The 14,698-nt window shown below is 45.8% G+C and overlaps 1 protein-coding gene across 3 annotated transcripts in view; it reads right to left on the reverse strand.

Moving 5' to 3' along the window:
* Sypl1 (synaptophysin like 1) overlaps positions 1 to 8,594 on the reverse strand; it is a 42,743-nt gene extending 34,149 nt beyond the window's left edge. For all 3 annotated transcript variants that reach the window (XR_001229011.1, XM_026782574.1, XM_013347989.1), the window contains exon 1: positions 8,428 to 8,594. Coding sequence is in view for 2 of the 3 variants with exons in the window: in XM_026782574.1 (XP_026638375.1) it covers positions 8,428 to 8,496 (69 nt within the window). In the remaining variant the exon portion in view is untranslated. The remainder of the gene's footprint in view (positions 1 to 8,427) is intronic.
* Between the last annotated feature and the right edge of the window lie 6,104 nt (positions 8,595 to 14,698).

Raw genomic sequence — 14,698 nt, forward strand, 5'->3', positions numbered from 1 at the left:
GGCTGAGCCCTCGAACACCCTTTACTTCCTTCATGTCTTTAACTCTGTTACACTGATTGCTATTTTCCCTTTCCCTTAACTTTCTACACACTTCCTATCTGGGGGCTAGTCACTAAACACCTCCTTCAGGGCCTTCCTTTGCTGTTCCCTCTGCCTGAAACATGTCCACTCCCGCATGTAATCTCAGCAGATCTGTTCTCCTTCATGCCCTCCTCTAACACTAACCCCCTGAGTGCTGGAAGCACAGGCAGGAGCCACTATACCCAGAACGCGTGTCTCCCATGCCACGTGCTAGGGACTGAATCCAAGACCTTGAGCAAGCTATGGCATGTGCTCTTCCACTATACCCTCAACACCCCCCCCGCCACCCAGGCACATTTTGAAGACTTAAAGGGCATGGGACCAATACAACCACATGACTGAGCTTGGAAGCGGAACTGTGAAGGCCAGCAGTCATGAGAGAGCCAGAGGCTTTAAGATTAAAACACAGTTCTGGCCAGTAGCTGACAAGAACCTCAGAAGCCCTGAACCTAAAGCCTCTGATTCCTTCTACATAGAAACCATGAGGTAATAAATATCTGTGGTTTTAAGTTGCTGTGCTGGGGCAGTTTACTATCCAGTGATAGACAACCAAGTAAAGGGCTAATCAATACATGGCTCAAAGGAGCCACAACCTAAATGAAAAAGCCTTTAAAAAGGAAAACCTGTAACCATGCAGAATTATTTAAGGCACTAACCATAAAACAGTTAATTTCAACTACAGAAGAAAATTTAAAATCAAAAGTCAATTTCTGAATATAGAGCAAGCTACAAAGTAGATGAAATGCTTGTAATAAAAAGTCACAGAACTAGAGAGATGGCTCAGTGGTTAAGCGCTGCTCTTCCAGAGGTCCTGAGTTCAATTCCCAGCAACCACATGATGGTTCACAGCTATCAACAGTGGGACCTGATGCCCTCTCTGGCATAAGGCTGTACATGCAGATAGAGCACTCATATACACAGAATAAATAAATAGATGAATAAATCTCTAACAAAAAGGTGCCAAAGATCTAAGGAGACCCTTTCTCATACTGAGCCTTCTCTATGAATGCTCACAGCAATACTGTTTATATCCAGGGGAGGAGAAAGAAGCAGGAAAACTGACCATAGAAGCACACTCTTACAGTGCAAAGGTATAATCAAATGAGATACCCTAGCTACCATCCTGTTGCCTGTCCTCTTGCAGTGTCCGCAAACCATTTTTTAGAAGATTTATGTGCATTGAGTCAAGAGTTTTGCTTAATGTGCCTGGTGACTCAGAGGTCAGAACAGGGTGATGGATCCCTGGGAACTGGAACCATGGATGGGTGTGAGCCGCCGCACAGGTGCTAAGAATCAAATCTGGGTCCTTTACAAAAACAAGTGCTTTTAATAACCGAGCCATCTCTCTAGCCCCTCATTCTTAAAAATCAAAACAAAACAAAACACCATAAAGAAAAAAGTTACAAGAACTACAGCTTACCACATCAATATAAAGGAGTTGCAGAAATCTAATGCTGGATTAAAAAAAAAAACAGGTTGTGTAAGATTATACAGAATATGAAAACTTTCAAAAAAGTTTGTTAAAGATAAAGATCACTTTGCAAACGAGGCTGGCCTTCAGCTCACAGAACTGTGTCTTCTGTCTCCACTTCTATGCTCTGGCTTACACCAGCATATCTAGTCTAGAACCATTTAAAGGATGCTTGTATCACATCTACCACGCTTTGGTTAGGCCCTTACTGGTTTTCACTGGACTCACACAACAAACTTTTGCTGTTTCTAATTTTATTCCAATCAGCACACATCTTCCATTGTGTGGGCTCTAACGCTACAGCATCCAATGAAAACAACCACCAGACACCAATGGTTGCTGAACTGTGAATGCTGCCATCTAAACTGTACCATGCTGTAAGTGTAAAACACATAACCTGGGGGTGGGAATGTAGTCAGTCGTTGTCATAGCTCCAGTTTCTATTGCTACAACAAAACACCATGACCAAAAAGCAAGCTGGGAAGGAAAGGGTTTATTCAGCTTACACCTCCACATTGCTGTTCATCACCAAAGGAATCAGGACAGGAACTCAAACAGGGTAGGATCCTGGAGGAAGGGGCTGATGGAGAGGACATGGAGGATGCTGCTTACTGGTTTGCTTCTCATGGCTTGCTCAGCTTGCCTTCTTAAAGAACCAGGACCGCCAGCACAGGAGTGGCACCACCACCATCAGTAACTTATTAACTTCACCTTTACGGCTAATACAACATTCAATTACTCTGTAACGTATGCTTTTGTTTGCTGTGTTTTACTTTTTGGACAAAGTTACTTTAGAAATGATGTCACACTAATCTGAAATAGCAACCTGATCACGTAGCCTGGTTTAAAGGGAGTCCTCCAATGCTTTTCGGGTCTGTATGTAAGAAACAAATTAAACACCTGCCACATTTGTCATGAATGGCATGGCTACTGCAGCCACAACCTTTTCTCCAGACTTAGCTGAACCATGTTCTCTGTCAGGTACTGTTATGACTGACACTCTGAACTTTTACTGCTTCTGGAACACGCCAGGATTTATGCTAAGCTGCATGCATAAATCTCTACCTAATTCACTGACCTGGACCTACAGACACTAGTCTATCCAGCACTAGCTAATTCACTGACCTGGACCTACAGACACTAGTCTATCCAGCACTAGCTAAACCACTAACCTGGACCTACAGACACTAGTCTATCCAGCACTAGCTCTACCATTACAGTTTTCCTTGTGCATTTTGTATACAGAAATTAGACAGCATTGTACTATCCTATCAAGTTTTGCTTTCATGCTAGTAATTCTTGTATTCTTTTTACCCAGAAAAAGGAATAAGGTGCACATTTATAATAACTGAAATACCCAAGGTAATTATTTGAGTGACCATACAACCAACACTCTATTGTACAGAATGTCTGACCAAGATTAGAAGTTATATACTAGCTGAGAGTGGTGGTGCACACCTTTAATTCTAGCACTTGGGATGCACAAGCAAGAGGATTCCTGAGTTTGAGGCCGGTCTGAGCTACAAAGCAAGTTCCAGGCCAGCTTGGGCTGTATAAGACCCTGTTTCAAATAACAAAAGCCAAACAAACAAAACCCCACCAAAACAGTAAGTTATATACTGGCTGCCCACCAGGAAAACCTGACTATGCTAGACTTGCATAATTCTTTCAGTATTTATTTTTAAAATGTGAATTTATCATTAAACTTGGGATGCTGCACATAAACCTGGGCTTCCTGCTTTTCCTGAGCACACATGGGAAAGCTGAAGATAACGCAACATCAGAATCACACTCTCACAGAGAAGCAGTCATACAGAACGGAGTGACATTAAAAACAGGGCAGGCGCTTTCCAGATTGGCTCACTCTCTAGGGTCCTGACAATCTGCAGGAAGCATGTTACACCTGGTAAGAACACTATTGTTTTTCCAGTCGCTCACTTTTCCTGAGGTGCTCTGAACACGATGGTCTGTCCCACACTCTATAGTAAACGACACTAATTCCTTGTCCCTTGTGAAACTCACTTTCCTCCGCTAACCAAGAAGAATGAAAGCACAGACAAGGGATTGATTCTCTCTTCAGCTGAACATCTTAAACATTTTAACTTTCTAAAAATTTATTATTATTAGTTTTTCGAGACAGGGTTTCTCTGTGTAGCTTTGGAGCCTGTCCTGGAACTAGCTCTTGTAGACCAGGCTGGCCTCGAACTCACAGAGTGCTGAGATTAAAGGTGTGCACCACCACTGCTCAGCTACATTTAAACTTCCATTCACATAGTTTTAGAGAGAATTAGAACTTTACTGCTGGGCCTGCACGTTAAGAAGGTCATATGTGGATGCAGTGGACTAGCTATGTTCTGAATCATACACCTGGAAGAACAGAGCAATAACCTCACTTATTTTCTCGTTTTTAGTGTTCATATATCCCAGTGTGAGTAGCCCTGTCTACAGGTGTATGGAATAAAGTAGCTGTAACCAAATGAGCCTTTACAAAATGGATCGGTGGTCTGAAACTATGTGCTAGGATGTGTAGACTGATAATAAATTCACATATAAAAGAACTGGAAGTCACACTGTGAGATAAAAACAGATTCTACTTTATCAAACTAGAATAAAAAATGATTGCAATACAAGGATTTAAAAAATATAAGCTAGCTGTGGTGGTACATATTTATAATTCTAGCACTCAGGGGTTGGGAGCAGAAAGATCAGGATTTCAAGGCCAGAACCAGCTTCAAATCAAGTTTGAGGCCAGCCTGGGCTAACTGAGATTCCATCTCAAAGATGTACGAAAGAAAACAAAATATATGAATGTAAATTTGCCCTAAATGTACATTATGCCTTAAGGTACTATCATTAAAATGTATACCCAAACTAAAGATGCATATAGAGAGCTTTGTGCAAAAATGTTTGCACTGATAAAATGTTTCCACGTAGGAAAAACTTGGGGACACCCGATATTTTCGGTAAACTACCTATCCTATCGACAGGCACAGTACTGTCTCCTATTCATGTACTTTGCTTGTTCTCAGAACTCTACTGGGGATCCTGAGCTCCTCTAAGTGAGAGAGTAGGAACAAAGCACTTCCAGGTCTTCACTGCTGCTCAGTGTCATCAGCAAACCAAAGTTATCTGCTTAAATTTCTTCATGCTTAATATTTTGTTTTGAAAGGAACCAACTGAAATATTTAGAAACACACCTGGAATCTACTGCATGTGTGTTCCTATATAAAGCCAAATACCTTTGTTGTTCTTACTAAGTCAAACACTGAGAGCACTGACAACTCAGCTTACTCTCACAGAACGAACAAAGGAAGCAGTATCAGAGTGCTTAGCACCTCCATAACCCTGCGGGATTTAGACTCCTGAGGCGCAGCTGACTCTCAATCACTGCGCTGGCCTCTGTGCCATTTTTACCATTAAACATGTCTGGTCGAGTACAGAGCTCTAAGTCTCCAAGGAATATAAACATATTTACTTTATAATCATTTTGAAAGCCATTGGGTCAGCTGCTGTAAGATGCTGGCCACTGAACCTTGTGACCTGAATCCAATCACCAGGTCTCACATGGCAAAAGGAAAACCAACTAACTCCAGGATGTTATCCTCTGACCACACATGATAAATAAGAATCTTCAGGCTTTTCAATTATTTTCATGACCTCTGGAGTAAATCAGCATCTTCACTGTTGATATGGCTGGCTGGGTTGACAGGAATATGTTTTATTATGGAGAACTAGTAGAATTTGTTAACACTTGATAAAATTTGAGTTAAGTAAAAGTTGGTTTTCTTCCTATGTTTCAGGGTATCTGATGCAGGCTCAAAATGTTTTTCTCCCAAGTCTCAGCTGTTAGGTGTGCACTATCTTGGTCATGCCAATGTTGTGAGGCACCTTCTGTTGTTCTCAGTCGCACTGTTTGAGGCAAAGTTCTCACTGAACCGGGAACTTCTTATTTCTGCTACATTGGCTGTCTCCATCCCACAGCTCTGAGGTTACAAATGTCTACCTGTTGGGCATCTAAACTCAGGTCCTGGGTTTCTGCAGCAAGCACTTTGCCCACTGAGTCAATTCCCCAGTCTCTCCGCCTACCTTCTGAAGTGCTCATATCTACATCATACCCCCCAGAGGCTTTTACTCTACGCTGTTTCTGGTCCCCAACAATGATTTTTGTACAGTAAAACATTCATCTCAGCCTGCAGACCCCTGAGAGTTCCCAAGGCTCTTAACTTACAAAGGTCAAAATTACTTTTGTAATAACACCAAGACATTAATTATTCTAGTATGTTGACACCTGCACTGATTAAGCAAATGGACTGATGGGTAAAACGGCTGGGCTTTAAAAAAAATCAGCAGTATTAGCAGCTTGGGGGAAAAAGGTTCACTTAAGAATGTTTGATGTCCAGGCAGTGGTGGTGCATGCCTTTAATTCCAGCCCTCAAGAGGCAGAGATAGGCGAATCTCAAGAGTTTGAGGTCAGCCTGATCTACAGAGGAAGTTCCAGGACAGCCAGGGCCACACAGAGAAACCCTGCTGTGGGAGCTCCTTCAGCCAAACGCCGCCTCAAAAAGCCAAAAGAAAAAATGTTGGATGAAGCAGAAAAAATGATTAAACCCTGAGTCCTAATCTTACTAGTTTAAGAGGCGGAAAACACAAATATTTTTATTGCATATCTCATGATAATGGCCGGCCCTAGAGAAAGTATTTAAACAAATGAGCCGTGACTGAAACTAGTATTTCATTTTTCTTTCTAACACCACCAACTCTCCTGTGCCCCCAAATACTGTCAACCTTCACTGAGTTCATCACCTTCCCCGACACCCACCCCTTAGCCTACACCAAGGTGATTTCTGATTTTACTCTTGCTAATGTCTTCAAGCCTCCTGACTACAAAAACAAGACACACGCTTTGGCTCTGATTTTCCCCAAGTGCTCCATAGCACCTGACGTTTCTGAGCATTCTTTACTTGAAATTCTAGCAGTGATGTCAAGATGTTTCTCAACACCCACCCTAACCCTAACCCTTTCTTCTTTGCTGATCTGTATACTCAACAGTTAGGCTCATATATGCCACTGCCGTCAGGACACTGCAACTTACATTATGTGAAGGGATTGCCAACAATATATTCTGGATAACCATCCAAATATTTTCCCCTTCCTCTTAATGACTTGGACAATAAGGCTGTTATCAACCCAAGCCAGAAATATGCTGGTCATCACAAGAATGCTACTTCTCTCTATATATTTTAGCTTCTCGACCTCCCGATCCTCACAACTCATGTTAGGCACAGGTAATCTCTAAAGCAACAGCTCTCTCTCCGTGGCTGGCCATTTTTACACTGTTAACAATGCAATGAATCCCCTGGGCGTAACTGGACACTACCCAATACACAGCCTAACACTTGTACACAAAGGGCCAGTTTTTAAGCCTAAAACCTCAGGAGGATCAAGGGCTTCAAAACCCACCTGTCATAATCATCTAGAACCATACTTTTGGCCGGTATGTCCATGTTCCAACCGAGTACTTCTTTACACAGTGCCATGCTGCCTCCCACTAGAAAGTCACTCGCGTCCCCACCCAAACGAGTGCATCCGTCCTCCTCCTGCTTGCTTCCTCCACCACACTTCACAAGGTGCTTCAGTACAGAACTTACCATATGGTGTCTATATACTCCACGCCATCCAGAACGATCATTAGCACGGCGCTCAAATAGACCGCCTCAAATATTTGTTGGGTAAATATTCAGCACGCCATTAACACAATACAGTCTTATTACAAAATTACTGCCTGCGTGGTAAAGTCTTCAAACTGAAGATAGCATTTCCTTACATTTAAGGATAATCTCAAAATACAACAACAACAAAATCACCCCTACTTCAAAATACATTTAAGTGAAAACCTAAATTATTAAACTGAATTGCAACCTTCAAAGAGACTAAACGTAAGAGATTTTCTCTTGTTTTTTTTTCTTTACATTTCTTTGATTTCTCGCCTATACTTTGGGGATTAAATTAATAAGTTTCTTATAAACTTAGGTTTGTACAAAAAGTCATGTGTCTTTTGCCACATGCAAGAAACCGGCACCCGTTCCAGTTTTCATAAAACTGGAGGCAAATAGTGTAAATAGAAAAACAAAGCATCCTAGGAAAACTTGAAGTTCTATGTTAAAACACATGTAGGGAACTGGAATGAATTGTGAAGGAGTTAAACGTTACTGGCTATAAAAACACAACCTGACGACACACTGGGCAAACAAATGCCAACCGCGTAAGGTAACAATTTTTAAAACCGGCACCGAACTGTATAGTGGGCCACGAAGTGTGTGAGGCAGATCGCAGCGCTCGGTAAACTAACTTCGAGCGCCAAGGTCGAACTAGCAAGTCTCCTTTGATGTTAATGATTGTTTGCCAGGGAAAGGGCTGAGAGCTGACTTTCCAAGCAGGATGTTGCTAGAAGTAAGAAAAAAACATCCCAATGTCCTCGGCAGGCAAAGTATTAAATGGACCGAGCAGCGGGATGCGTGTGGGGCAAAGGGCCTCGCTCCGCGTCCCTGACCCACACACTATTTTTAACCCCGCCAGCGAAGAGCCAGCGCAGGTCGGCTCGGCCGCGGAGGGCGCCGGCCTCCGGGAGCTCGGTTTCGGTTGGACCGCAGCAGGAAGTCCGGTCTTCCTTTGCGGCTGGCGGTGGAGCTTGAGAGGAAAGCGAGCCGCTCCCACGCCTCCGCGTCTAAAGGCGGCCGGAACAAGCCACGCGCACCCGCACCTCGACGCCACCGGCCGCCATCTCCGCCCCGCGGCCTGGAAGCGCGGTCCCCGCCTCCCCGCAGGGAGCCCCCCGCGCGGGGCCGGCCGGGGTCCGCGTCGCCGGCTACACTCACCCACTCCAGGATCTTGATGAAGCCGAGCGGCTCCTTGAGCGGGTTAAGGTTGATCTGGAAGGCGGACATCCTCTGAAGGAAAGGAGGGAAGAGAGTCAGGACGCGGGGCGGAGGAGGGGAGCGGCGCTACCGGAGCAGCTCGGCGGCGAGAACGGGAAGGCGGGGCCGGGGGCAAGGCGTGGCCGGGGGCGTGGCCGGAGGGTCTGCGGGGCGGGGCGTCCTATGGGGCGTAACCGGAGGGCTTGAGGGGCGGGGCGTCCTATGGGGTGGGGCGTCCTATGGGGCGTGACCGGAGGGCCTGCGGGGCGGGGTGTCTATGGGGCGTGACCGGAGGGCCTGGGGGCGGGGTGTCTATGGGGCGTGACCGGAGGGCCTGGGGGCGGGGCGCCCTCTAGGGCGCGGCGCCCGATGGGGCGTGACCGGAGGGTCTGAGGGGCGTGGCCGGGGGCCTGCGCGGGCGGGGCGCCCGATGGGGCGTAAGCGGAGGGCCTGCGGGGCGTCCAATGGGGCGGCGCGTCCGATGGGGAGGAGCCCGATGGTCTGCGGGGCGGGGCGCCCTATGGGGCGTGGCCAGACGGCGGTTGAACGTCACTGTGGAGCCTGAGAGGGCGAGTCGGGAAAGACGAGGCTACGAGGCGGCTGGGTAGGACTGGCTCCTCCCCCGGCCGCACCTGACTCAGCCCGCTGAGCCGCTGGCGAACTAAGAAGCTATTGGAAGCCATGCGTGCGCCGTGCCCCCTTCCCCGAAGCCCGGTTCCCCGTGCTCTCCCTACGGCGCGCGCGCTCCCTAGGCCCCAGCCTTGCTTCCGGTCTTCCTGCGCCTGCGCAGCGCGGACCTCCACCCTAGCGGCGTTCTGGTTGCTATGCCCCATTGTGGCTGTTGCAGCCCGCCCCCGCAACGCCCACCTCTGTCTCGACGCTCTCCTCGGAGCTCTCAGCCTTGGGACCGGTTTATGAAGTATGAGCGCAGATAACGCCGCACTTAAAATGAGTTATTGCAAAACAACAGACGTCTGGCGAACCCGCCTTGTGTAAGGGTACTTGAAAGTGTGATTCACCAAACGTTTCTGCGGATGTTACTTTTAAAAATTGTTGGAGTCCGATTAGGAAAAAGAACACTGGCTTGCAGAAGCCTCGGCGTGACAGGTATCGCTAGTCCGTCTACAGTCCCGCATACTAAGCTATCTACTGTCCTGTCGAGGCCCGAGTTTGGGGCAGTTTTTATTTTTTTTATTTTATTTGTAAAGTTAACTCTTCTTTCGTGACTTGCCTTAGGTGACACTATCTCCTCCCACCAGAATGGGAGGCCAATCTAGTCTTCAGTTGTCTGGCTTCCCTCAGTAGCGTGAGTTTGGAGAGCTGGAACAGTACCTGTTTTCATGCATGGTAAGATGATCGACACTAACAGCAAAGAAACAACTTTGTCTACCAGGAGAAGGCCCCAGGACCGGCGTCCAGGACCTTCCTTGTATTTACTAAGTGTTGTTGAATCATTCCATCAGAAATGACCACTTTTAGTGTACATATGCTACCACGCTAACACTTTCTCCTCCCTCACCTTTTTATTTCCGTGCATTTCTCCCACCGTTTCCCCTTAAGCCCTTTATTTTCAGTTCTTTTCTGCTGAGGCCTGCTGGATAGGCACCTAGGACTGGATTGTTTAGCTTTGGCTTCATATAGAAAGAGTGAAAGTAGACTCCATGTAGTTTCAAAATGAGATATAACAGGATGGACCACTGCACATCTTGCACCTTGTAAGGCTGGAGGCCCCAAATGGTTTGCACCCGTGGTTCATTCGTTAGTTCTGCAGCCAGTCAGCTGGCTGAGGTTCCTGTGACTGTGTACTTGGGTAGGAATTGTGAGGGGCAGTGAGGGGCTGGTCTAGGGCAGCAGTGAGTGGTGGCTGTACCCAGGCAGAAGCAAGAGCAAGTGGCACCCTCTAGTGTTGCTGTCCTCAGGACTAAACCATGAAAGTTGTAAGTTTTTAAGTCTAGGAAACTGAGTTTCTCAACCCCTGGCAGCCCTTGACCCCGGGTGAGACCTTTGGCTCTGAAGGCTTAACCACTCTCTGGAGCTCTTGCGGTGACCAGGGCCTGCCCTTTCTCTTCCCTTGGCTTTTTCTTTTTCTACTTCCACAGCTTTTCTCCTTCCTGCCTGACACGCTTTGAACATCTCAGCTGCTTGGTCTGCCCCATAACTGGCTCTCTAGCCCCTTCAATGACTCAGTCACTACCAGACCGCTAGAGCTGCGCACCTCGGCCACCTTAGACACAGGGCGCCTGCTGCTGCTGCTGCTGCAGCCACCACTTCTGCCTCTGCTGCTTCCTTCTCTGGGTCACGGCAAGGAGTCAAGGCCCCTCCAGAGCAGCTGTTTGGGGACCTAATGCTGCAATACTAAAGGAGTTAACCCACTTTAGTATCTCTGGCTCAACTCCCTGAGTGAACCTGAACATCCTTCCACAGCCTGAGGACTGTGTCCTTTAATTACAGCCAGTTGTTTGGACCAACCACAACTGTTTGTTTTATATAAAGCATACCCATCACTTTGGGCCAATCGCAGATTTGTCTCTGAGCACAGTCAAGTTTCTCTTCTCTAGACCCCCAAGGAAGTGCTCCTTGTCTAGACGTGGTAGGAATGATTGAGTTCCCTGAGGTTTGAGGTCGTGAAAGATCTGATATAAACTGTTTCAAAGAGTCCTGACTGGTGCTACACCTCCAAGAACCAGAGCAATCAGCTACAATCTTTGCACAATTGCATCAGGGTGTTCCTGGGCTGTTCAAGATGGCCAGTGCTGGCGTGAGAGTAGCTTTGTTGGCTATTAGACAGTTATTTGGATGAGGGGAGCATTCTCCCATTCTCAATGTCTGTGCTAGTTTATAGGAAAATGAACGTCAGAAGGAATATTTTAAAATATAAACTTAATGAAAATATTTGGACGTGTAGCATAGTGGGTCCCTGTATCTGTTTGGAAGGCTTTCTCCTGAAATTAGATGAGAAGCAGTGCAAACCAGCTCTTTAGGATGGTTTGCCATCCCACAGAGAACTGGGTTCCTGTCAGGAAGAGCCCAGTGTGATGGTTCCCAGCACAGTGAACTGGTGGATAGAGTGTAGGACAGGGTGGCCTGCGACCCGAGCTTCTACCTTGGTCTGTACACTGGGGCTGAAGCATAGCCCGCCCTCCTGATTCTAGCTTTGTAGAATGTGTGTTAGAATCACCGTGATCCTCGGAGTGGTGTCATGGCATTTACTAAGAATAGACCAACAAAAGTGGTCACTTCCCATGCTGGCTTCTTTCGCCACACATGTATAATCTCAGCAGTAGACATGTGAAGAGGGGACATACAGAAATGACCAAATGTCAGCTAACTAGGAAATGCAGTTATCAGTGACATGATGCAGTGGAAGTTTGTATGTAACTGCTTTAGGCAACAGAAGAAACTACACACATGAGCTGAGTTTCTAGAAAACTAATTATAAATGCAGCTCAGTTTAGTTGTAAATGTACGCTAGGAGATAGCCATTTAAAGGAACCTTCAGGGTAACCTGCTCTGATCCTTTGTTTTGTAGCTTTTTGTGTCTTTTCTAACCCAGGGCAGCTCCGTGCTAGGCATGTGGTCTCTCAACCTTGAGGTAGGGTTCCGGTGTGATCTCGCCTGGCCTTAAACTCACAGTCCCGTTTTAGTTTCCCGAGTGTTATGATTACAGCATTTGACTCCACGCTTGGAAGCCCCCACCCCCGAATCTCTTTAAAGCAGTAATCATTTGTAATTATCTTATAAGCTAAATAAAATAGTCTCCACTTTCTTAAGCAGTTTGTTTGGTTTGTATTATTTTCCCTTGGAGGGAAAGCAAGGGTTTTCATTCTTCATATTTCAGCTTCTCTGGGTGCTTGTTCTCCTCACTGTTGTTCTCGGTCTCCTCACGTGACCTTGACTTTATGATCAACAGGTGAGCATCTTTATGATGAAGCCCGGAAGAATAAGGAAAGGGGGGAGCACTTCACCACCACCTGTGGAGATCCTCCCTCCCTCTCTCTCTCTCTCTCCCTCCATCCATCCATCCCTCCATCCATCCATCATCTATCTACTGTTCTGATCATCACTTAAACCCTGAAATGCCACCATAGGCTGGCAGCTCCATGCTTTAAAATACAAACACCCTGGAGGATGACTGCAATAAATGGTCTATTACAGTTTGACAGGAAGTCATTGGATTTTATTTTCCTGGCAATGAGACAAATGGAAGTTTTCATATGAGTATATGAAGAAGCAATCTTGGAGTCTGGGGTATAATCCGAGGAAGGGAGGCTTAATTGTGGGGTAAAACTTTGGGCTGCCATGAAGGGACATGAGACTTACTGAATGCCTAGGAACATGGTCGAGTCTGCTCGGTGCTGAGGGAAAGGAAAACAGAAAAAAACAAAAAAAACAAGGCAAACGTAGCATAGGTAGTGAAGGTGCTCATCAGCATCTATAACAAGAGTCCAGATGTTCCATGCCTTCTTTGCAACTTCTATTAACATGCATGTATACCAGGCACCTTGGTAAGCCCTGATCATACAAGAAGAAACACAGTGTTATCCTTGTTCTTCAAGAATTGACATCCAAAAGGAAGAAGTACACCAATAATAATAAAGACAATGAAAATATATTATCAAGTAGTGATGAACACAAGGACAAACGGAAAACACACGGTTTCTGATCTATAATTTGGCCAACTGCAAAACATCTGTGGTCAAACAGTTGAATTCACAAGGGCCGCAGTCTCCATGTGACCCAATGCTATGACCTGGGAGGTTCTTAGGAGTAATCCTATGACTTCCAGGCCTTTTGAGATTCTGTGGACGCCATGTCCTCCACGTGGAGCTGCCTGTGTGGCTCGAGACTAAGCTTCTGTTGGCCATTCTCAATCCAGCACCATGCCTGTGCATTCTCAACCCAGCACCATGCCTATGCATTCTCAACCCAGCACCATGCCTGTGCCTTTACTACATTTTCCTGCATTTCAGCATCAAGAACTCTAGGTCAAAGGGAGAGAAGAAAGAGAAAAATAGTTGGTTATGGGGCAGCGAGAAATGAGAAGGGAGAGGCAGAAGGAGTTTGACCAGACTCTGGAAAAAAATTAACAAGAAAATGAATTGGAAAGTGTCACCAGCTGGTGATCAGTAACTCCAGGGAGGAAAAAAGTCCAGAATGACTCCCCAGCTAAGAGTGAAATGCTGCTATCTGAGTTTTCAGAGTTAAAGCCTGGGCTCTAGAGACTCAGCCACCTCTGGTCTCCGATGCTCTAGTTAAGAAGACAAGTACTTTTTTCCAGAAAGAAAGATTGTTTAATGTGGTCACATTGAGAAGAGGAACAAATAAAGAGGTTCACTGACACATCCTCCACCTACCTAGTTGATCTTCAGAGTCTTTTTCAAGGTTTAGATTTAAATACAGGCATGAGACATGGGTAACTAAGCCGTCCTGGCCAGGGTGTGGTTCCTCCCACTTCTAATCCACCTTGATTGCTTCTATCCTAGTGGCCTCTGGTATGGTGTCAGAACCAGATACAATCTTATGTGGGGAGGCAGACTTGTCCTCTGGCAGTACCGGGGCTTCAGCCTACTACAAGTTTCCTGGGCAAATTTGAAGTCTTGATAGCATAAATGTCTCTCTTTAAAATTCTTCTCTCTTGCCAGGATGGCTACAGTGTGGGAAACCAGTACACAAAACTGCAAACTATGTCCTTAAGTGTGATGTTATATGCTGTTAACTCACAGTGAGAATGTGCTGTGATAGGCTGAAAACACAGCCCCAAGCACCCTTTTATGAAAGCACGTGACTACTAAATCTTACAAGATGAAGTAAGATAACGTAACAGTTTGTTTGCTTGTCTTATTGGATTTGGGGTCCAGTTATTGAGTATTAGCCTCCCTGTATAGCCCAGGATGGTCTTGAACTCAGGATCTTATTGCTTTAACTTCCCTAGTACTAGGATTACAGGCAAATGGTATCACACTTGGTTTGACTTGTATCTGTTCATATTACAAGGATAACTATGCAATCAATACAATACTGAAGATCAGTATAAAATATCTTTCGGCTTATTCTCACATACTTGCTAGTGAAAGGGGAAATGAAAGCAGACGAGACTGTATCCTCCAGTCTTTTAGTAGTGCACAGTTTTGTGTCTGCCCAGCATCCCTTTGAGGCAGTATCTTCCCTCTTCATACATCCCAGAGTATTGCTACTCATGTGATCTGGCTTAGGTTTGAGTATATGGCCTAGG

This window comes from Microtus ochrogaster, chromosome 1 (assembly GCF_000317375.1).
Source record: "Microtus ochrogaster isolate Prairie Vole_2 chromosome 1, MicOch1.0, whole genome shotgun sequence".
Classification (NCBI taxonomy): Eukaryota; Metazoa; Chordata; class Mammalia; order Rodentia; family Cricetidae; genus Microtus; species Microtus ochrogaster.